This window comes from Meles meles, chromosome 18 (assembly GCF_922984935.1).
Source record: "Meles meles chromosome 18, mMelMel3.1 paternal haplotype, whole genome shotgun sequence".
Taxonomy (NCBI): Eukaryota; Metazoa; Chordata; class Mammalia; order Carnivora; family Mustelidae; genus Meles; species Meles meles.
In genome coordinates this window covers 29917997-29939619 of record NC_060083.1, presented here as the reverse complement: position 1 = coordinate 29939619, position 21623 = coordinate 29917997, and the positions used below count along the sequence as shown (strand labels likewise).

The following is a 21623-nucleotide window of genomic DNA, read 5'->3' as shown; positions in this document are numbered from 1 at the left end:
TTGGTTCTACACAAAAGACTATGAGCCATAGCCCCTAGAGTTTCATTTAATTGGTATATCACCTTCTACCCATGTAATGTGAATAAGTTATTTTGTATTATGCATTTCTTTCCCCTTGGTTATAAATACTTGAAGATACCTGCTTTTAGTTATTTGTCTGGAACTAATTCTGCCACAGAATGCTTAGCTCATAACCAAACATGAACATTCTTTTTTTTGTTCTCAAGTCCTTAGGGTAATTTGGTATTGTAATGATGGCCAATTACAAAGTCACTGTAGGTGTCTATGTTTACTATGACTGAATTACCAAAGTGAAATGATAAATAGATAACTGACAGTTTGGGTGAAAAAGAGTTTAAAGTGTGATAACACTTCAATTGACAGTCTCCCCTCAGGATTGTGTTACAGTGCTAAAATGGATGAGCCATTCTGCTTTTGCTATTATTCTTCACAGGAGTGTCGTTCTAAGTGCCCTTAAAGTATAAACTTTCTGATTTTTTGGCTTGATCCAAAGGCACATGTGTTTTTGTTCACTGTTTTCTTTTACGAAAGTGCTCCTATACTGGAAAAGCAATGCATTTATCTGCTGAAAGTTAATTTTTGTTTCAATTAAGAAAAAATAATTAACTATCACCAGAAATAATTCTACAAAATTATTTTAGGTATGGAAAAATGTGTTTTTTGTGAAGATGAGATTTAATGGTTAATAATCATGCTCTCATTATTTTAATGTTGGGTCACATTTTATAGATGTGTCCATATATACATATGTATAGAAGAAGAATAAATAAAATACATCAAAATGTTACTAGTACATTCTTTCTGTTATAGAATTATAGATAATTTAGTGGAATTTTTGTACTCCTTTGTGTCTTCTAGATATTTTATAGTGAACACTATTGTTTCCCCTAAGACATTCCTCTCTCCCTTTCTCCTTTCTTCATTTCTTTTTACCTACTTATATTTGATTAAGTAATACAGTCTCATGGCTCAAACTGAAAATATACAGTATTGTTTAGAGAGAAAAATCTCTCTCACTCCTGTCCCCAAGTCACTTAAGTGTCATCTTTGAAAGCAACCAGTGATACCATTGTTCTTTTGTATCTTTTAAGAAATATTTTTGCATAATATCACTTTATAGTCAAAGCAAAGGCACAACAAACATAATTAAAAACTTTTTTCAGGTTAATTTGGGGCATCTAGAGCTATACTGATCTGGAGCTCTGTCTGAGTCAACTAATAGAGTTTCTTTAAAATGGTTGTGATTATGGATACAGTATAATTTCTCTCCTGTAAAATCTTTGTGGTTTTAATGATGTTCTGAAAATACTGAGATAAACTTGTTTTGTTCTTTTGTTCCAGTATTGATTCACATTTCAGTAATGCATGTTTATTTTTAGGGCAAATCCTGCTATTTTTATCATGGTGTACATAAAATTAGTGATCAACACACATTACAAACTCTTCAAGGGATGTGCAAAGCCTGGGATATAGAAGAACTTGTCAGCTTGGGGAAAAAACTAAAGGCATGTCCGTATTACACAGCACGAGAACTAATAGAAGATGCTCACATAATATTTTGTCCTTACAACTATCTTCTAGATGCACAAATAAGGGAAAGTGTGAGTAACTGTGTGAAAATTACAACGTTTCTCCTACGTATTGGAATATGAATGATCAATGTGAAAGCTTTTAGATGTTTTACTTTTTACTTTATTTTTTTGCTTTATATTTAATTTATGTAAATGTATAAGCAGATTATAGCACTGAAAACATACACTGAGATGTATTGAAAACTGAATTTTAGATCTTATCATTTTCATGTCTAAAGTAATTAATACTTTTGAGGACCTAGTAATTTATACTTTTAAAGAGCTAGTACTGCGTGGGATTCTTTTTTTTTTTTTTTTAAGATTTTATTTATTTATTTGACAGAGAGTGAGAGAGAACTAGTAGGCAGAGTGGCAGGTGGAGGGAGAGGGAGAAGCAGGCTCTCCGCGGAGCAGGGAGCCTGAAGCGGGGCTCAATCCCAGGATCCTGGGATCATGACTTGAGCCAGAGGCAGCTGCTTTAACCAACTGAGCCACCTGGGTGCCCCCATAGAGTGGGATTCTGATGGGGTTTTTCAGACTATCATAATGACATTTTGGTCTTGACAGTGTTTTGTTGTGGTCATTTATCTTGTGCACTGTGGGATGCTAAGCAGCATCTGGTTTTATCCACTAGACACTGGTAGCACCCTTAACAGCTGTCACAATCAAAAATGTCTCTAGACGTTGCCAAATATAACCTGGGAGACAAAATTACTCCCAGTTGAGACCCAATAATAAGTATCATTCCTTCTATTTATGAATGGTCAAAATTATTTTAAAACATTCATCTGAAAAATCTATAGTTTGAAGAACTTTGGAGGGAGAATATGTATACTGTGCAAATTATGCTTTGTGAGATTTTGAGAAGTGAAGTTTGGATATCCTATTTGTGTTTATTTGCATGGTTCTTCTTAGAACCATCCAGTTGTTGCAGCATACGAGAAAGAGTGAATTACTTGGGGGAGCCTGGGTGGCTCATTCGGTTAGGCATCTGACTCTTTTTTTTTTTTTTTTTTAAGATTTTATTTATTTATCTGACAGACAGAGATCACAAGTAGCCAGAGAGAGGAAGGGAAGCTGGCTCCCCACTGAGCAGAGAGCCTGATGCAGGACTCGATCCCATGACCCTGGGATCATGACCTGACCTGAAGGCAGAGGCTTTAACCCACTGAACCACCCAGGTGCCCTAGGCATCTGACTCTTGATCTCCACTCAGGTCTTCATCCCAGGGTCATGAGTTTGGGCCCCACTTTGGGCTCCCCACTGGGCATGGAGCTTACTTTAAAAAAATGAATAATTTCTTATATTCACCTGTTATTCTTCTCTCTAGATCTGACTGCACAGCTCTCATTAGCTTTCTATTTAAACTTAATAGGCATTATTATGGTTACTGTTCCTGCTGTCCTCTTATTTGGTTTCCTCTTGGCTAGGCTCCTTTCATTTGAGCCACTGTACATATCAATGCCAGGTCAGTCTTCCTAATATTACTTTTATTACATCTTTCTTCTGCTTGAAAATATATTGCACTCTTGGCTCATGAGTTAAAGTCCATATCTCTTATTTAATTTTTAAAATTTTTAAAAAATTGATTTCAATTAATAAACACATAGTGTATTATTAGTTTCAGAGGTAGATTTCAGCGATTCATCGGTCTTATGTAGTACCCAGTGCTCATTACATCATGTGCCGTCCTTAAGGTCCATCACCCAGTTATCCCATCCCCCCAATTCCCCTGCCCTCCAGCAACCCTCAGTTTGTTTCCTATGACTAAGAGTCTCTTACAGTTTGTCTCCCTCTCTGACTTCATCTTGGTTTATTTTTCCCTCCCTTTCCACATGATCCTCTGTTTGGTCTCTTAAATTACATGTATGAGTGAGATCATATGGTAATTGTCTTTCTCTGATTGACTTATTTTGCTTAGCATAATACCCTCTAGTTCCATTGTGTCATTGCAGATGGCAAGATTTCATTTTTTTTGATGGCTGAGTAGCATTCCATTGTGTGTGTTTGTGTATATATATATACACACCACATCTTTATCCATTCATCTCTTGATTAAAGTCCGTTTCTCTTAAGCTTATTCTCATGATGCTCAATAGTCTGGCTTGAATCTGCCTTTTTGGACACATCCGCTACAAACTCCCAACTTGGACCCTTCAAAAATTACCTCATAGTCCCCTGAGGATACCTTGTTCCTAACTATATCTCTGCTTTTGATGATGCCTTTATTGAAATGCCTGACTCCCTTTGCTATCCAAATCCAAATTCTACTCACTATTTATTTATTTATTTACTTATGTATGAGAGAGACGGGTGGAGGACAGCAGGAGAGGAAGAGAGAATCTTAAGCAGGCTCCATGCCAGTGGGGAGCCTGATGTGGGGCTTGATCTCACATCCCTGGGTTCATGACCTTAGCTGAAATGAAGAGTTAGACACTTAACCAGCTAAGCCACCCAGGCACCCCTCTACTCATCTTTTGAACCCCAATATATTTCTTATTCTTCCATGGTTCTTTTTCAGTCATTGTCAACTCCATATATTTTTTCCTCAGAATAACTCACTGGCAATTACTTTTTAACATTTCTTCATATAAGCCAGGACTCTTTCAATTGCAAATGACAGAAACCTAGCTTCAGTAGAGCTTAAAGAAAAAAAAATACTTGACCAATTTCATTGTGAAGGCTTTATTTTCAGGCTGTTTCTTTCCAATGGGAACAAAGATAACCTCAAGCAGCCACCTAACGTGGAAAAAAAGAACATGATCTTAAATTTACTACCCAGATTTCTCTGTTTGGCCTACCTTGAATCTCATCTCCATTCTTGAACCTGTGACCATAGAGGGATGGAATACTTTATTTAATTGACAAGCCTGGGTTCTGAGTCTGTGTTGTAAGTGGTGATGTCCCTTGATTAACAGATTAACAGTTCTATCCACGTCACATGTAGCTGGGGAGGAATAATTCTCAAAATGAAGGGATGTAGGAACAACATAAATGAAATAGATACATGCTGTATTATATTATATTTTGAGAGTCTTTTGAATCCTGTGTAATTATTTTAGTTTTAAAGTTTTTTTTTTTACCCCTTTTAACATTATGTTGGAGATTGTATAGTGAGATTTTTATACACTTTGATGTGGCCATCTATACCTTAATCCAGACTCACTTAAAAGGTATTTTGGTTGATAGGTTTGCAAAGTATTTTGAGAGTGAAAAATGAGAAACTGTAATGTTGAGCTGATATTTGTTAGCTGTAGTGTTTTAAAAGTTTTAAGACCCAGAATCAGTTACTTATATAAATTATCCTTGCCATGTTGCCTTTAGTATGAAATTTTAAATGAAAATATCTTGCCTACTGCTGTTAAGTCTGTTTTCCTGAATGTTTCACAGGAAAATTTTTTTGTCTTATAGATGGATATCAATCTCAAGGAACAGATTGTCATTTTAGATGAAGCTCATAACATTGAAGACTGTGCTCGGGAATCAGCAAGTTACAGTGTAACAGAAGTTCAGCTTCGGTTTGCTCGAGATGAACTAGATAGTATGGTCAACAATAATATAAGGAAGAAAGACCATGAACCCCTACGAGCTGTGTGCTATAGCCTAATTAAGTAAGAACATTTTCTTAAGTGTCATTTTTGCTGCCTTTGTATTAAAAACATGCTTTATTATGCCACAGTATTTTAATTAGTAAACTTTGATCAGGCAACTTGGGAAATGGATTATTCCTTGCCTGTTAAACTTTAAAAATAGGCCAGTCCAAACTTTTGTCTTGTTCAAAGAATATAATAAATATTCAATTTTTAAATTGATAATTGTGAATCTTATTTCTAATTTAACAGAATAATTTAACAGCCCCATGTATGATGTATATAGGACATTGGGCTGAGCATAAACTAAAGGGGATTTTAAGTAACATATTTAAAGAATTTGGGTTATGGCTTTAATTTATGCTTTTATCTTTCAGTTTGAGTAGGGCTCTGGTTTGATGAGTTTTAATTAACCAAGATCTCAGTACTCTACCAGATTTAGTAATAGTTTTATTAAAGTTTACATTGAATTCCGTTTTATTAGACATTAGGTTGTTGATCTATAATCTCCTTATCTTAGATCTTGATCCTACATCTTATTCCACTTGCTACAGCATTTTTCTGTTCTCTTTCCGTTTTCTTAAAAATTTTTTTGAATGTTATATAGTCACATGTTTGAACATAAAAGGTATACAAATTTATGTTGTAAAAACTCCTTTCTACCCTATCTGCTTAGTTCCTCTCCTCCTGAACAAGTGTATCATTCAGTGTGTATTTACGAGCAAATTTCATGCATATATGAGCCAATATAAATACTTTTCCCTATTCCTCCTTTTTTACCCAAATGATGGCATACTGTACTTTCATTTTTTTTGTCTTCTCCATTTTTTCTGTAAGATTTATTTTAGAGAGAGTGTGTATGCAGGTTAGGGGAAGGGCAGAAGGAGGGAGAGAGAGAGAGAATCTCTAGCAGATTTCCTGCTGAGCATGGAACCTGACTATATAAGGCTTGATTTCACAACCCTGAGATTATGACCTAAGCCAAGATCAAGAGTCAGATGCTTAACTGACTTAGCCACCCAGGCACCCCATTGTCATTTTTATTTTAAACATAAAAATGTTATTTTTAAAGCCATTTTATTGAAGTATGATTGACATACACAAAGCTGTAAATATTTAATGTATATACAACTTGATGAGTTTGCAGGGAGCCTGATGTAGGGCTCAATCCCAGGACCCTGGGATCTTGACCTGAGCTGAAGGCAGACACTTAATGACTGAGCCACTTTGGTGCCCCATTCAGTGTAGTTTTTACTTACATTTCTCTTAATATGATTGGTATTACGCATTTTTTTAAAAAGATTTATTTATTTTAGAGAGAGACCAGGTTGGGGGGTGAGGAGAGGCAGAAAGAAAGGGAGACAGGTCCCAAGCAGATTCAGCACTGAGCATAGAGCCCAGCGTGGGGGTCAGTCTCACAACCCTGAGATCACTACCTGAGCCAAAACCAAGGGAAGGACACTTGACCTACTGGGCCACCCAACCACCCCAATATTAAGTATTTTTTTTTTTAAGATTTTATTTATTTATTTGACAGAGATCACAAGTGGGCAGAGAGGCAGGCAGAGAGAGAGAGGAGGAAGCAGGCTCCCTGCCAAGCAAAGAGCCCGATGCGGGGCTCGATCCCAGGACCCTGGGAACATGACCTGAGCTGAAGGCAGAGGCTTTAACCCACTGAGCCACCCAGGTGCCCCCAATATTAAGTATTTTTAAAGGCCATTTATATTTCCTTTTCTGTAGATTGTGGATCTTGTGTAGATCTCTGTCCTTTTTTGGTTTTGTTATGGTTCTTATTGATTTGTAGAAGCTTTTTGCACATTAACCCTTTGCCTGTCTATGATAAAAGTTGCAAATACATTCCCCCTATTTTGCCATGTGGTTGTGTCTTTCCTTGTGGTATTTTTGTCATGTAGCAGTTTGTCATTTTTATTTCACAGCAGAATTTGTGGAAAGAGTTGTCTATAGTTTTAATTTTGTTTTCTCACTTCCCAATCTTTCCTTACTGATCTCAGTTGGGTTGTCTGCAGAATTCTACTAAAACTATTCTTATCAAGGTCACCAGTGATCTGTATGTTCCAATCCAAAGGTTAATTTCCTATTATCTTACTCAGCCTCTCAGCAGTGTCATTTGGGTACTGTGGACTATCATCTCTATGAATAATGTTTTTGGCTTAACTTCTGTGAAATAATGGAAAATATATGCACATTGCTCTCTGTCCCCAGTTTCTGATACAGAAGTTCTAAAACCTTTGTAATTTCCTAAGTGAAAAGAGCACTAAGAGCATGTTTGACTCCAGTTCCTGTCAGAACTCCTAAATCCTTTGGGATTTCCTGGGTGCTAGGACTGTCTTTTTTTCTAATGAGGTGGTGTTTGGTGGGCTTCTGGATGGGGGTGGTCACTAGAAACACTAAACCATGATTAGTGGCTTAGAACTTTCGGCCCCATTTCCCTCTGGAAAGGGGAGAGGGGGTGAAGATTGAGTTGATAATAGATCGTGCCTATGTGATGAAGCCAGGATTCAGAGAGCTTCCAGACTGGTGAACACATTTATGTTCTTGGAGCATCCTACCTTTCCAGGTATAGAAGCTTCTGTGCTCAGACCCTTCCAAACCTCTCCCCATTTATCTCTTCATCTGGCCCTCTATCTGTATCCTTTATTATATAAAAACTGGTAAACAGGTATTTCCTGGAGTTCTGAGGATTGTTCTAGTAAATGATCAAACCTGAAGAGGTGTGCTGGGAACCTCTGATTTATAATTGCTTGGTCAGAAGTACAGATGACAACTTGGACTTTAATGCTGACATCTGAGGTGAAGAGGCGGGGAGGACAGTCTTGTGATACTGAATGCTTTGCCTGTGGAGTCTGTGCTAACTCCAGTTAGTGTCAGCATTGAATTGAATTGTAGGACACCCAGCTAGTGTCTTGGAGAATTGCTTAGTGTAAGGAAAAAAGAACCCCACTTAAATTTAGTGACCAAATATGTCAGAAGTGAAGTAGTGAGACAAGAGGAGACATAGAGGAGTACTTTTTCCTAGACAGCCTCTATGAGACCTTCTGGTTTTGCTCTTCCTCACAGTTCATTTTTTCTCAATTTCTTTTGATAGTTCTTATTCTGTTTGATGTCTAAATGTTGAAGTGCTTCAGGACTTGGTACTGAGATCTCATTTCTTCTCTATCTCTGTACGTTGCCTAAATTATATAACTGAGTACCATAGTAGTACTAGTAAGGTCTAAATCTGTGCCTAACCCAATCAGTAATAAATCTAGATTCTAGTCTGTCTCTGGAATGCTATTTTCATATATCCAACTGTACTTTATAATCTGTTTGAATTTTAATATCAACTTTACCAAACAAACTCCTTCCCTTCCCTTCCCTACTCCTCCCAAATGCCCAGTCTTCTTATCTAAGCAAACAGTACCAGCCAGTTCCTCAAATCAAAAATCTGTTACCTTAATTACTGCCTCACCTCATCCAACTCATCATTAAATTTAATAAATGCCACCTGTACAATATATCCCAAATCCTTCAATCTCATATCTATTATCCTAGAATCATCTCTTAACCGAATTCTTTAACAGCGTCCAGCAGGTCTCTGCTTTTCTCTTGCCTTTTGCCTATAATCTATTCTAGCTTAGAAACTGGAATCACCTTTTAAATATTTAAAAGAGATTTTCTCTCTCTCTTTTTGATTGTATTTATTTATTTAGAGAGTACGTGAGTCAGGGAAGGGGTAGAGGGAAAGGAAGAGAGAGAATCTAAAACAGACTCTGGACACGCCAGACAGGGGGCTCAATTTCATGACCCTGAGATTATGACCTGAGCTGAAATCAAAAGTCAGACGATCAATGAACTGAGCCACCCAGGCACCCCAGATTGTCTCTCTCTTATTTAAAATACTCCATTTAAGGGACACCTGGGTGGCTCAGTTAAGCATCTGACTCGACTTAGGCTCAGATCCTGATCTCAGGGCCATGGGATTAAGCCCGGTATCAGGCTCTGTGCTGGGTGTGGAGCCTGCTCAAGATTGTCTCTCTCCTCCCTGTGGTCCTCCCTACACCCCTGCTCACAGGCCCACATTCTTTCAGTCAGTCAATTAACCCTCCATTTAAAACCTTCCCACTGGATTTTGAATAGAATCCATACTCATTACCTTGGCTCAACATGATCTGATTCCTGCTAAACATTCTAACATTGTTCTAAATGTTCTTCCTTTTTGCCTATTGTGTTGCAACCACAGTGGCCTTCTGTCAGGTCTTTAAATAAGAAATATTTGTTAACCACTTCAAAATCTTTGCACTAGCTGTTCTTTCTGCTTGGAGTTTTGTTTTGTTTTGTTTTGTTTTTCTTTCTCTGATCCTTCATGACTGGGTACTTTTGCATTCTGTTGTTAGAATAAATGTCACCTCAAGGAGAAATTCCTTGTCATTCACATTAAAATAGCACGTAGACTACATAAAGCTAATTTATTTTCATTATATGACTTTTCATTACCTGATATTTTCTTGTTTCATGTATCTAAGTTTATTTCTCTGTTTAGTAGAAAGTAATTTTCATAAGAGTAAGGATCTTGCCTATTTTACTTATTGCTGTATTTCTGGTACCAGTACAGTGTCTGGCATAATATAGGCATTTAAGTACTTACTAAATGTAAAAATGTGTAGGTATACGTAAAAATGAATATATTTTCTAGTAACTCTTTTTTGTTTTAATATGTAACAGCTTAGGGGCGCCTGGGTGGCTCAGTGGGTTAAAGCCTCTGCCTTCCGCTCAGGTCATGATCTCAGGGTCCTGGGATCGAGCCCCGCATTGGGCTCTCTGCTCAGCAGGGAGTCTGCTTCCCCCCTTCCCCCTGCCTGCCTCTCTGCCTACTTGTGATCTCTGTCAAATAATAAATAAAATCTTTTAAAAAAAAAGTAACAGCTTAATTTTTTATTAGATTGTTTTATATTTTCTTTATGCACATTTGTGATCAGCTTCTATACCTTGTTCTCAGTTGAAGAGATAAAGTAAAGAAGTGTGAATCTTAAAAAATCACAACTGGGAAATCACATGCATGTTTCTCTTTTCTGAATAAAACATTTTAACTATGCAAGTGTTTATCATGCAATATGAAACATGCATGCATTTTAAAAGATGTCTTGGGGCGCCTGGGTGGCTCAGTGGGTTAAGCCGCTGCCTTCGGCTCAGGTCATGATCTCAGGGTCCTGGGATCGAGTCCCACATCGGGCTCTCTGCTCAGAAGGGAGCCTGCTTCCCTCTCTCTCTCTCTCTGCCTGCCTCTCTGCCTACTTGTGATATCTCTCTGTCAAATAAATAAATAAAATCTTTAAAAAAAAAAAAAAAAAAGATGTCTTAATTCACATTTGTATCCCAAGAGTTTCAAGGAATATGATCAATGTATCATAGTTCTTTGTTTTGTTGAAATAGTGCATGTAAGGATGATATTAGTTGATGGAATTGTTTTATTTTACTTAATTAATTTGGGAATTAATTTATTTTAGTTGGTTGGAAGCAAACACTGAACATCTTGTGGAAAGGGATTATGAATCATCCTGTAAAATATGGAGTGGAAGTGAAATGCTCTTAAATTTACACAAAATGGGCATCACCACTGCTACTTTTCCAATATTGCAGGTAAGATTTTTTTTCTACCTGTGACATTTATTTAGTGCATTAGAAATGGTTTAACAGTGAATAAGTTAATCCATACTTAAAAAACTAATTTAACTATTTTAAAATTGTATTTTATTATCTAAGTTTGCTAATCTTTAACTAATGGTGTAAATTTGGGATTAAAAAATAGCATTATTTAGTTTGAAAGAATTAAGGCTTAAAGGAATGAATTGCTTTGTTCAAATTCAAAGAAGTCAATATTTTTAAGTTCTAAAATTATTTTGTCAGGTTTTTTTTTTTTTTTTAAATTAACATATAGTGTATTATTAGCTCCAGGGGTACAGGTCTGTGAATCGCCAGTTTTACAGACTTCACGGCACTCACCATAGCACATACCTTCCCCAATGTCCATAACCTAACCACCCTCTCCCTCCCCCGCTCCCTCTGGCAACCCTCAGTTTGTATTGGGAGATTAAGAGTCTCTTATGGTTTGTCTCCCTCCCGATCCCATCTTGTTTCATTTTTTCTTTCCCTAACCCCCAAAACCCCCACTTTGCCTCGCAACTTCCTTATATCAGGGAGATCATATGATCATTGTCTTTCTCTGATTGACTTATTTCGCTCAGCATAATACCCTCTAGTTCCATCCATGTCGTTGCAAATGGCAAGCTTTCATTACCTTTGATGGCTGCATAGTGTTCCATTGTATATATATACCACATCTTCTTTATCCACTCATCTGTTGGTGGACATCTAGGTTCTTTCCATAGTTTGGCTATTGTGGACATGGCTGTTATAAACATTTGGGTGCACGTGCCCCTTCAGATCACTACGTTTGTATCTTTAGGATATATACCCAGTAGTGCGATTGCTGGGTCGTAGGGTAACTATGTTTGACTTTTTGAGGAACCTCCATGCTGTTTTCCAGAGTGGCTGCACTAGCTTGCATTCCCACCAACAGTGTAGGGGAGGGTTCCCCTTTCTCCACATCCTCACCAGCATCTGTTGTTTCCTGACTAGTTAATTTAGCCATTTTGACTGGCATGAGGTAGTATCTCATTGTGGTTTTTTGTATTTCCCTGATGCAAGTGAGGTAGAGTACTTTTTCACGTGTCTGTTGGCTATTTGGATGTCTTCTCCGCAGATATTTCCGTTCATGTCCTCTGCCCATTTCTCGATTGGATTACTTGTTCTTTGGGTGTTGAGTTTGATAAGTTCTTTATAGATTTTGGATACTAGCCCTTTATCTGATATGTTGTTGCAAATATCTTCTCCCATTCTGTCAGTTGTCTTTTGGTTTTGTTGACTGTTTAGTTTGCTGTGCAAAAGCTTTTGATCTTGATGAAGTCCCAATAGTTCATTTTTGCCCTTGCTTCCCTAGCCTTTGGCAATGTTTCTAGGAAGAAGTTGCTGTGGCTGAGGTTGAAGAAGTTGTTGCCTATGTTCTCCTCAAGGATTTTGATGGATTCCTTTCTCACATGGAGGTCTTTCATCCATTTTGAATCTATTTTTGTGTGTGGTGTAAGGAAATGGTCCAGTTTCATTTTTCTGCATGTGGCTGTCCAATTTTCCCAACACCATTTTTTGAAGAGGCTATCTTTTCTCCATTGGACATTCTTTCCTGCTTTGTCAAAGATGAGTTGACCACAGAGGTCAGTGTCTATTTCTGGGCCTTCTATTTTGTTCCAGTTATCTAGGTGTCAGTTTTTTTGCCAGTACCATGCTGTCTTGATGATGACAGCTTTGTAATGAGCTTGAAGTCTGAAATTGTGATGCCACCACCTTTGGCTTTCTTTTTCAACGTTCCTCTGGCTATTTGGGGTCTTTTCTTATTCCATATAAATTTTAGGATTATTTGTTCCATTTCTTCGAAAAAATGGATGGTGTTTTGATAGGGATTGCATTAAACGTGTAGATTGCTTTAGGTAGCATAGACATTTTCACAATATTTGGTCTTCCAATCCAGGAGCATGGAACATTTTTCCATTTCTTTGTGTCTTCATCAATTTCTTTCGTGAGTATTTTATAGTTTTCTGAGTATAGAATCTTTGCCTCTTTGGTTAGGTTTATTCCTAGGTATCTTATGGTTTTGGGTGCAATTGTAAATGGGATCAACTCCTTAATTTCTCTTTCTTCTGTCTTGCTGTTGGTGTATAGAAATGCTACCAATTTCTTTTTTTTTTTTTTAAATATTTTATTTATTTGACAGAGAGAAATCACAACTAGGAGAGAGGCAGGTAGAGAGAGAGGGGGAAGCAGGCTCCCCGCAGAGCAGAGAGCCCGATGCGGGGCTCGATCCCAGAACCCTGGGATCATGACCTGAGCTGAAGGCAGAGGCTTTAACCCACTGAGCCACCCAGGCGCCCCAGAAATGCTACCAATTTCTGTGCATTGATTTTATATCCTGACACTTTACTGAATTCCTGTACAAGTTCTAGCAGATTTGGAGTGAAGTCTTTTGGGTTTTCCACATAAAGTATCCTATCATCTGCAAAGAGTGACAGTTTGACTTCTTCTTTGCCGACTTGGATGCCTTTAATTTCTTTTTGTTGTCTGATTGCTGAGGCTAGGATTTCTAGTACTATGTTGAATAGCAATGGTGATAATGGACATCCCTGCCATGTTCCTGACCTTAGCGGAGAAGCTCTTAGTTCTTCTCCATTGAGAATGATATTCATTGTGGGTTCTTCATAGATGGCGTTGATGATATTGAGGTATGTGCCCTCTGTCCCTACACTTTGAAGAGTTTTGATCAAGAAAGGATGCTGTGGGGCGCCTGGGTGGCTCAGTGGTTTAAGCCTCTGCCTTCGGCTCAGGTCATGATCTCAGGGTCCTGGGATTGAGCCCCGCATCGGGCTCTCTGCTCGGTGGGGAGCCTGTTTCTCCCTCTCTCTCTGCCTGCCTCTCTGCCTACTTGTGACCTCTCTCTCTGTCAAATAAATAAAAATAAAATATTAAAAAAAAAAAAAAGCATGCTGTACTTTGTCAAATGCTTTTTCAGCATCTATTGAGAGTATCATATGGTTCTTGTTCTTTCTTTTATTAATGTATTGTATCACATTGATTGATTTGTGGATGTTGAACCAACCTTGCAGCCCTGGAACAAATCCCACTTGGTCGTGGTGAATAATCCTTTTAATGTACTGTTGGATCCTATTGGCTAGTGTTTTGGTGAGAATTTTTGCTCTGTGTTCATCAAGGATATTGGTCTGAAATTCTCGTTTTTGATGGGGTCTTTGGTTTTGGGATCAAGGGAATGCTGGCCTAATAAAATGATTTTGGAAGTTTTTCTTCTATTTCTATTTTTGGAAGTTTCAGGAGAATAGGAATTAATTCTTCTTTAAATGCTTGATAAAATTCCCTAGGAAGCTGTCTGGCCCTGGGCTCTTGTTTGTTGGGAGATTTTTGATGACTGCTTAAATCTCCTTACTGGTTATGGGTCTGTTCAGGTTTTCTAATTCTTCCTAGTTCAGTTTCTTCCTAGTTCAGTCTCTAGGAATGCATCCATTTCTTCTAGATTGTCAAATTTCCTGGTGTATAGTTGATCATAATATGTTCTTATAGTTGTTTGTATATCTTTGGTGTTGGTTGTGATCTCTCCTCTTTCATTCATGATTTTATTTATTTGGATCCTTTCTCTTTTCTGTTTGATAAGTCTGACCAGGGGTTTATCCATCCAAAGAACCAGCTCCTAATTATGTTGATTTGTTCTACTGTTTTTTTGGTTTCTATCTCATTGATTTCGTTTTGATCTTTATTATTTCTCTTCTCCTGCTGGGTTTAGGCTTCCTTTGCTGTTCTCTCTCTAGCTCCTGTAGGTGTAGGGTTTGGTTGTGTACTTGAGACCTTTCTTGCTTCTTGAGAAAGGTTTGTGTTGCTATATATTTTCCTCTCAGGACTGCCTTTGCTGTGTTCCACAGATTTTGAATAGTTGTGTTTTTGTTTTCATTTGTTTCCATGCATTTTTTTCAATTCTTTAATTTCCTGGTTGACCCATTCATTCTTTAGTGGGATGCTCTCTAGCCTCATGTATTTGGGTTCTTTCCAACTTTCCTCTTGTGATTGAGTCCTAGCTTCAGAACATTGTGTAAGGGCCTATTTACCCAGAGCAACCCCACCTCTGTTGAACAGCCATTTTGTTGTTTATGCAGTAAAACTTAAATTGACCCTGCCCCCCCTCCCCCCCCCCGCCCCAGGGAAACTTACTTAAAAGAAAGTCCGGGATACCAGTCCTGGGTAACAGCCTAGATACAAGGGTGGGTTAGGTCAAGTGGAGATAATGGCCCAAATACAAGGGTGGGTCAGGTCAGGTGGAGACATTCAATCAGTGGGGGCACATACTGTCTCCTAGCTACCAAGGTGATAGGCTAGTTTCCCTAGCTACTATGGGGTGAATTGTAATTCAATTAGCCGCCTGTGTGTGGCCAGGTCCAACCACATGGCCTTTGCTCTATAAAAGTTAGTCTGGAAAGCAGGGAGGGGTCGTCCTCTCTGTAAGGGGCGGCCTCGACCAGTCTGTTTGATGGTTGTTCTGATTCTTGATGCTTGGCATGAAATAAAGCTTTGCTTGACCTTCGCTTTGTATCAGTCTCGCTCCTTTGACCATGGACCCATTATTGGGGGACCCAACATTGGGGACCCAACAATTATGGTCTGAAAATACGCAGGGAATGATCCCAATCTTTTGGTACTAGTTGAGACCTGATTTGTGACCCAGGGTGTGATCTATTCTGGAGAATGTTCCATGTGCACTAGAGAAGAATGTGTATTCTGTTGCTTTGGGATGGAATGTTGTGAATATATCTGTGATGTCCATCTGGTCCAGTTTGTCACTTAAGGCCTTTATTTCCTTGTTGATCTTTTGCCTGGACGACCTGTCCATTTCATTGAGGGGGTGTTAAAGTCCCCTACTATTATTGTATTATTGTCGATGTGTTTCTTTGATTTTTGTTATTAATTGGTTTATGTAGTTGGCTGCTCCCATGTTAGGGACATAGATAATTAAAATTGTTAGATCTTCTTGTTGGACAGACCTTTTGAGTATGATATATAGTGCCCTTCCTCATCTCTTATTATAGTCTTCAGCTTATAATCTAATTTATCTGATATAAGGATTCCCACCCCAGCTTTCTTTTGATGTCCATTAGCATGGTAAATCGTTTTCCACCCCTCACTTTAAATCTGGTCGTGTCTTTGGGTCGAAAATGAGTTTCTTGTAGACAGCATATTGAAGGGTTTTGGTTTTTTATCCATTCTGATACCGTGTGTCTTTTGATTGGGGCATTTAACCCATTTACATTCAGGGTAACTATTGAGATATGAATTTAGTGCCATTGTATTGCCTGTAAGGTGACTGTTACTGTATGTTGTCTCTGTTCCTTTCTGGTCTACTGCTTTTAGGCTCTCTCTTTGCTTGGAGGACCCCTTTCAATATTTCCTGTAGGGCTGGTTTGGTGTTTGCAAATTCTTTTAGTTTTTGTTTGTCCTGGAAGCTTTTTATATCTCCTTCCATTTTCAATGATAGCCTAGTTGAATATAGTATTCTTGGCTGCATGTTTTTCTCATTTAGTGCTCTGAATATATCATGCCAGTTCTTTCTGACCTGCCAGGGTTCTGTGGATAAGTCTGCTGCCAATCTAACATTTTTACAATTGTATATTACAGACTTCTTGTCCTGGGCCGCTTTCAGGATTTTCTCGTTGTCACTAAGACTTGTAAGTTTTACTATAAGATGACGGGTTATGGACCTATTCTTACTGATTTTGAGGGGGGTTCTCTGCGCCTCCTGGATTCTGATGCTTGTTCCCTTTGCCATATTAGGGAAATTCTCTACAATAATTCGCCTCAATATAACTTCTGCTCCCTCTCTCTTTGTTCTTCTTCTGGAATCCCAATTATTCTAATATTATTTCATCTTATGGTATCACTTAACTCTCGAATTCTCCTCTTGTAGTTCAGTAGTTTTTTTTTGTCTCTCATTTGCTCAGCTTCTTTATTCTCCATCATTTGGTATTCTATATCACGAATTCTCTCTTCTGCCCCATTTATCCTAGCAGTAAGAGCCTCCATTTTTGATTGCATCTCATTAATAGCGTTTTTTGATTTCAGCTTGGTTAGATTCTAGTTCTTTTATTTCTCCAGAAGGGCTTTTATTTCTCCAGACAGGGTTTCTCTAGTGTCTTCCATGCCTTTTTCGAGCCCAGCTAGCACCTTGAGAATTGTCATTCTGAACTCTTGATATGACATATTACCAATGTCCATATTGATTAGTTCCCTAGCCTTCGGTACTGCCTCTTGTTTTTTTCTTTGTGGTTTTTCCGCCTTGTCATTTTATTCAAATAAGAATATATGAATGAGAGAATAAAATACTAAAAGGGTGGCAAAGACCCCAGAAAAATGTATGTTAACCAAATCAGGAGAGACCCCAAATTGGGGGGAGAAGCAAAGGGGTTAAAAGAAGTTAAAAAAAATTAAACAAAAAAATATATGTTAGACTGGGGAATAGAACAGAGCCACCCACTTGATTTTGGGTGTATTTTGTTCTCAGAAGAATCTACCTCCCACAATTTTAAAGAAAAACATATATATATATGTGTATATACACACACACACACACACACACAAATAAGGGTAAACACGATGAAGGGAGGGAATATGACTATAAAGATGCAAATTTTAAAAAATTATAAAAAAGGAGTTGATAAGTTAGTTGGGAAAAGAAAGAAAAAGAACATGGAGAGAATTTGCTTAGGCAGGAGACTAGAACAAAGCCCTGTGCTAGATTTAGGGTATATGTTGATCTATTAGAAAAAGTTGTATCCCAAAAAAACCCTATATGTATACAAAAAATAAAATTAGATACAACAAAGGATAAAATATGACTATAACAATGAAGGTTTAAAAAGATTTTTTTTAGGGGCGCCTGGGTGGCTCAGTGGGTTAAGCCTCTGCCTTCGGCTCAGGTCATGATTCCAGGGTCCTGGGCTCAAGCCTCACATCTGGCTCTCTGCTCAGCAGGGAGTCTGCTTCCCCCTCTCTTTCTCTTCGTGCCTCTCTGCCTACTTGTGATCTCTGTCAAATAAATAAATAAAATCTTAAAAAAAAAGATTGAAAAACACATATTGATCATTTAAAAAAAAGATTTTTTTAGACAGGTTTTGTTAGGATAAACTAGTTAAAGAAACGTTAAAAGATGAAAGAGGAAAAAATTAGAATGAGAAATAAAATTTTAAAATTTAATTAACTTTGCAAGTTAAAGAATCATGGGAGAAAGCCATGCATTCCATGCTTTGCTTTCCCCTCCTCTAGAATTCCACTGTTCTCCTTGATCAGTGAGCTTGGTCTTGGCTGGATGTTCTTGCTGATCTTCTGGGGTAGGGGCCTGTTGTAGTGATTCCCAAGTGTGTTTGCCCAAGGAGAAATTGTGCCACCCTTGCCAGGGGCCAGGCTAAGTAATCTGCTTAGGTTCCCTCTCAGGAGCTATAGTTCCCTGAATGCTTTCCGTAAAGCTTTGGAGTACAGGAATGAAAATGGTGGCTTCCCAGTCTCCACCTGCAGGAGCTGAGAGTTCAGGGCCCCACTCCTCAGTGCGCCTTCCAAGAAAAGTGCTTAATCACTCCCGTCTTCCTGGTCTCTGGCCGCGCTCCGAGCTCACACGGCCTGTGACCGAGTGTTTCTGCCTCTGACACACAGCCCTGTTTGGAGTCCCCAAACCCAGCAGATTCCTCTTACTCTGCTCTTCTGGTGGGTCTCCCCTTATCTGATACTTGTGGGGTCCCTGCTCAAAGAGCAGTGGTCTGACTGTGACACAGATCACAGTTTAAGGTAATCCTGAGCTGAGATCTCACTCCTCGGTTCCGTCTCTGTGGCGGGCTTCCCTGCTCTAATACCTGCGAGCTTTGCTACACTCAGACACCCCCGATCCTTCTGTGACCCCGTAGGACCTGAGACCACACTGTATCTGCAAGGGCTTCACCCCCGCTTAGCCTCTGGAGTGATGTCCCTCAGTGGAGCAAACTTTAAAAGTTTGGATTTTGTACTTTGTTGCTCCACCGCTTGCCAGGAGCCAGCTCCTCCCCTTGCGGTCGCTTCGCTTCCTGTCGCTTCGGATTCTCTTCTCTGCACGTCCTACCTTTCAAAAAGTGGCCAATTTTCTGTTTCTAGAATTGCTGCTCTTCTTCTTTTTGATCTGTTGGATTTGTAGGTGATCAGAATAGTTTACTAACTATTTGGCTGAACTCCTGCTACCTGATGTCATTTCAGCCTGCTACTCCTCCACCATCTTGACTCCTCTTGAATAATCCTTTTAATGTACTGTTGGACCTGTTAGTTAGTATGTTGGTGAACATTTGGCATTCATGTTGATCAAGGATATTGGTCTGTAATTCTCCTTTCTGTTCGGGTCTTTTTCTGGTTTTGGGTTCAAGGTAATGCTAGCCTCATAAAATGAGTTTGGAAGTTTTCTTTCCATTTCTATTTTTTGAAACAGCTTCAGTAAAATAGTTATCATTTCTTTTTTAAATGTTTGGTAGAATTTCTCTGGGAAGCCATCTGGCCCTGGATTCTTTTATTTTATTTTATTTTATTTTGGGAGTTTTTTGATTACTGCTTCAGTTTCCTTACTGGGTATTGGTCTGTTCAGATTTTCTATTTCTTCCTGTTTCAATTTTGGTAGTTTATACGTCTCTAGGAATAAATCCATTTCTTCCAGATTGCCCAATTTGTTGGAATATAGTTGCTCATAATATGTTCTTGAAGTTGTCTGTACTTCCTTGATGTTGGTTGGGGTCACTCCCCTTTTATTCATGACTTTATAAATTTGTGTCTTTTTTCTCTTGGATAAGTCTGACTAGTGGTTTATCAATCTTATTAATATTTTCAAAGAACCAGCTTCTAGAGTTGTTGATCTGTTCTGGTTTCTATTTCATTGATTGCTGTTCTAATCTTTATTTTTTCTCTTCTGCTGGGTTTAGGCCTTATTTGTTGCTCTTTCTCCAGTTCCTTTAGGTGTAAGGTTAGCTTCTGTATTTGAGATTTTTCTAATTCTTCAAGAGAGGCTTATATTGAAATGTACTTCCCTCTTAGGGCTGCCTTTCCTGTATCCCAAAGGTTTTGAACAGATGTATTTTCATTCTGGTTAGTTTCTATGAGTTTTTAAAAGTCTTCTTAAATTTCCTTGTTGAACCATTCATTCTTTAGTAGGATGCTCTTTAACCTCCCAAATGTTTGAGTTCCTGCCAAATTTCCTCTTGTGATTGGGTTCAAGTTTCAAAGCATTGTGGTCTGAAAATATGCAGGGGATAATCCCAGTCTTTTGGTATTGGTTGAGACCTGATTTGTGACCCCGTATATGATCTGTTCTGGAGAAAGTTCCGTGGGTACTTGAGAAGAATGAGTATTCTGTGTTTTAGGATAGAATGTTTTGTATATATCTATGAAGTCCATCTGATCCTGTGTGTCTTTCAGTGCCCTTGTTCCTTTGTTGTTCTTCTGCTTGGATGATCTGTCCATTGCTGTGAGTGGGGCATTGATGTCCCCTACTATTAATATGCTATTATCAATGTGTTTCTTTACTTTGGTTATTAATTGGTTTATATAATTGGCTGCTCCCATGTTGGGAGCATAAATATTTACAACTGTTAGGTTTTATTGTTGGATAGACCCTTTAAGAATGATACAGTGTCCTGGGGCGCCTGGGTGGCTCAGTGGGTTAAGCCTCTGCCTTCAGCTCAGGTCATGATCTCAGGGTCCTGGGATCGAGCCCCGCATCGGGCGCTCTGCTCAGCGGAGAGCCTGTTTCCCCCTCTCTCTCTGCCTGCCTCTCTGCCTACTTGTGATCTCTGTCAAATAAACAAAAAATATTAAAAAAAAAAAGAATGATATAGTGTCCTTCATTTTTTACTATAGTCTTTGGTTTAAAGTCTAGTTTGTCAGATATGAAGATTGCTACTCCAGCTTTCTTTTGAGGTCCATTAGCATGGTAAGTGGTTCTCTACCTTTTCACTTTCAATCTAGAGGAGTCTTTAGGTCTAAAATGGGTCTCTTGTTGACAGCATATTGATGGGTCTTGGTTTTTTTTAATCTAGTCTGATACCCATGTCTTTTGATTGGAGTATTTAGTCCATTTACATTCAGAGTAACTATTGAAAGATGTGAATTTAGTGCCATTGTATTGTGTGCAAAGTCCCTGTTTTGGTACATTTTTTTAATAAAGTTTTTATTTATTTATTTATTTATTTGAGAGAGAGCAAGAGAGAGAGAGCATAAGCAATGGAGAAACGACAGAGGGAGAGGGAGAAGCAGGCTCCCCACTGAGCAGGGAGCCTGACGTGGAGCTCAATCCCAGGATCCTGAGATTATGACCTGAGCTGATGCACCTTAACCAACTGTGTCACCCAGGTGCCCCCATTTCTATAGATTGTCTCTGTTTCATTCTGCTCTGTGTTATTCTTGGGCTCTCTCTTCACTTACAGGATCCCCCTTAATATTTGTTGCAGGGCTGGTTCGGTGGTCACATATTCTTGCAATTTCTTTCTGTTATGGAAGCTCTTATCTCTTCTTCCATTCTGAATGAAAACCTTGCTAGATAAAGTTTTCTTGGCTGCATGTTCTTCTCATTTGGTACCCCCGTTTATATCCTGCCAGCCCTTTCCTGCCAGGTTTCTGTGGATAGGTCTGATGCAGGGCAATTTTGAATAAAGCTGTTATAAGCATTTGTGTGCATATTTTTGTGTGGGTGTGCTTTCTTCTCATTTGCATAAATATTTACTACAATTACTGTATTGTATGGTAAGACTGTTTTTAGCTGTGAAAGAAACTGCTGTCT

At 38.5% G+C, this 21623-nt stretch overlaps 1 protein-coding gene across 2 annotated transcripts in view; it reads left to right on the top strand.

The window, feature by feature from the left end:
• Positions 1 to 21623, top strand: part of BRIP1 (BRCA1 interacting helicase 1) — a 183491-nt gene that overhangs the window by 58151 nt on the left and 103717 nt on the right. For both annotated transcript variants that reach the window (XM_045985542.1, XM_045985543.1), the window contains 3 exons: positions 1401 to 1622; positions 5004 to 5203; positions 10687 to 10819. In XM_045985542.1, coding sequence (XP_045841498.1) covers positions 1401 to 1622; positions 5004 to 5203; positions 10687 to 10819 — 555 coding nt within the window. The remainder of the gene's footprint in view (positions 1 to 1400; positions 1623 to 5003; positions 5204 to 10686; positions 10820 to 21623) is intronic.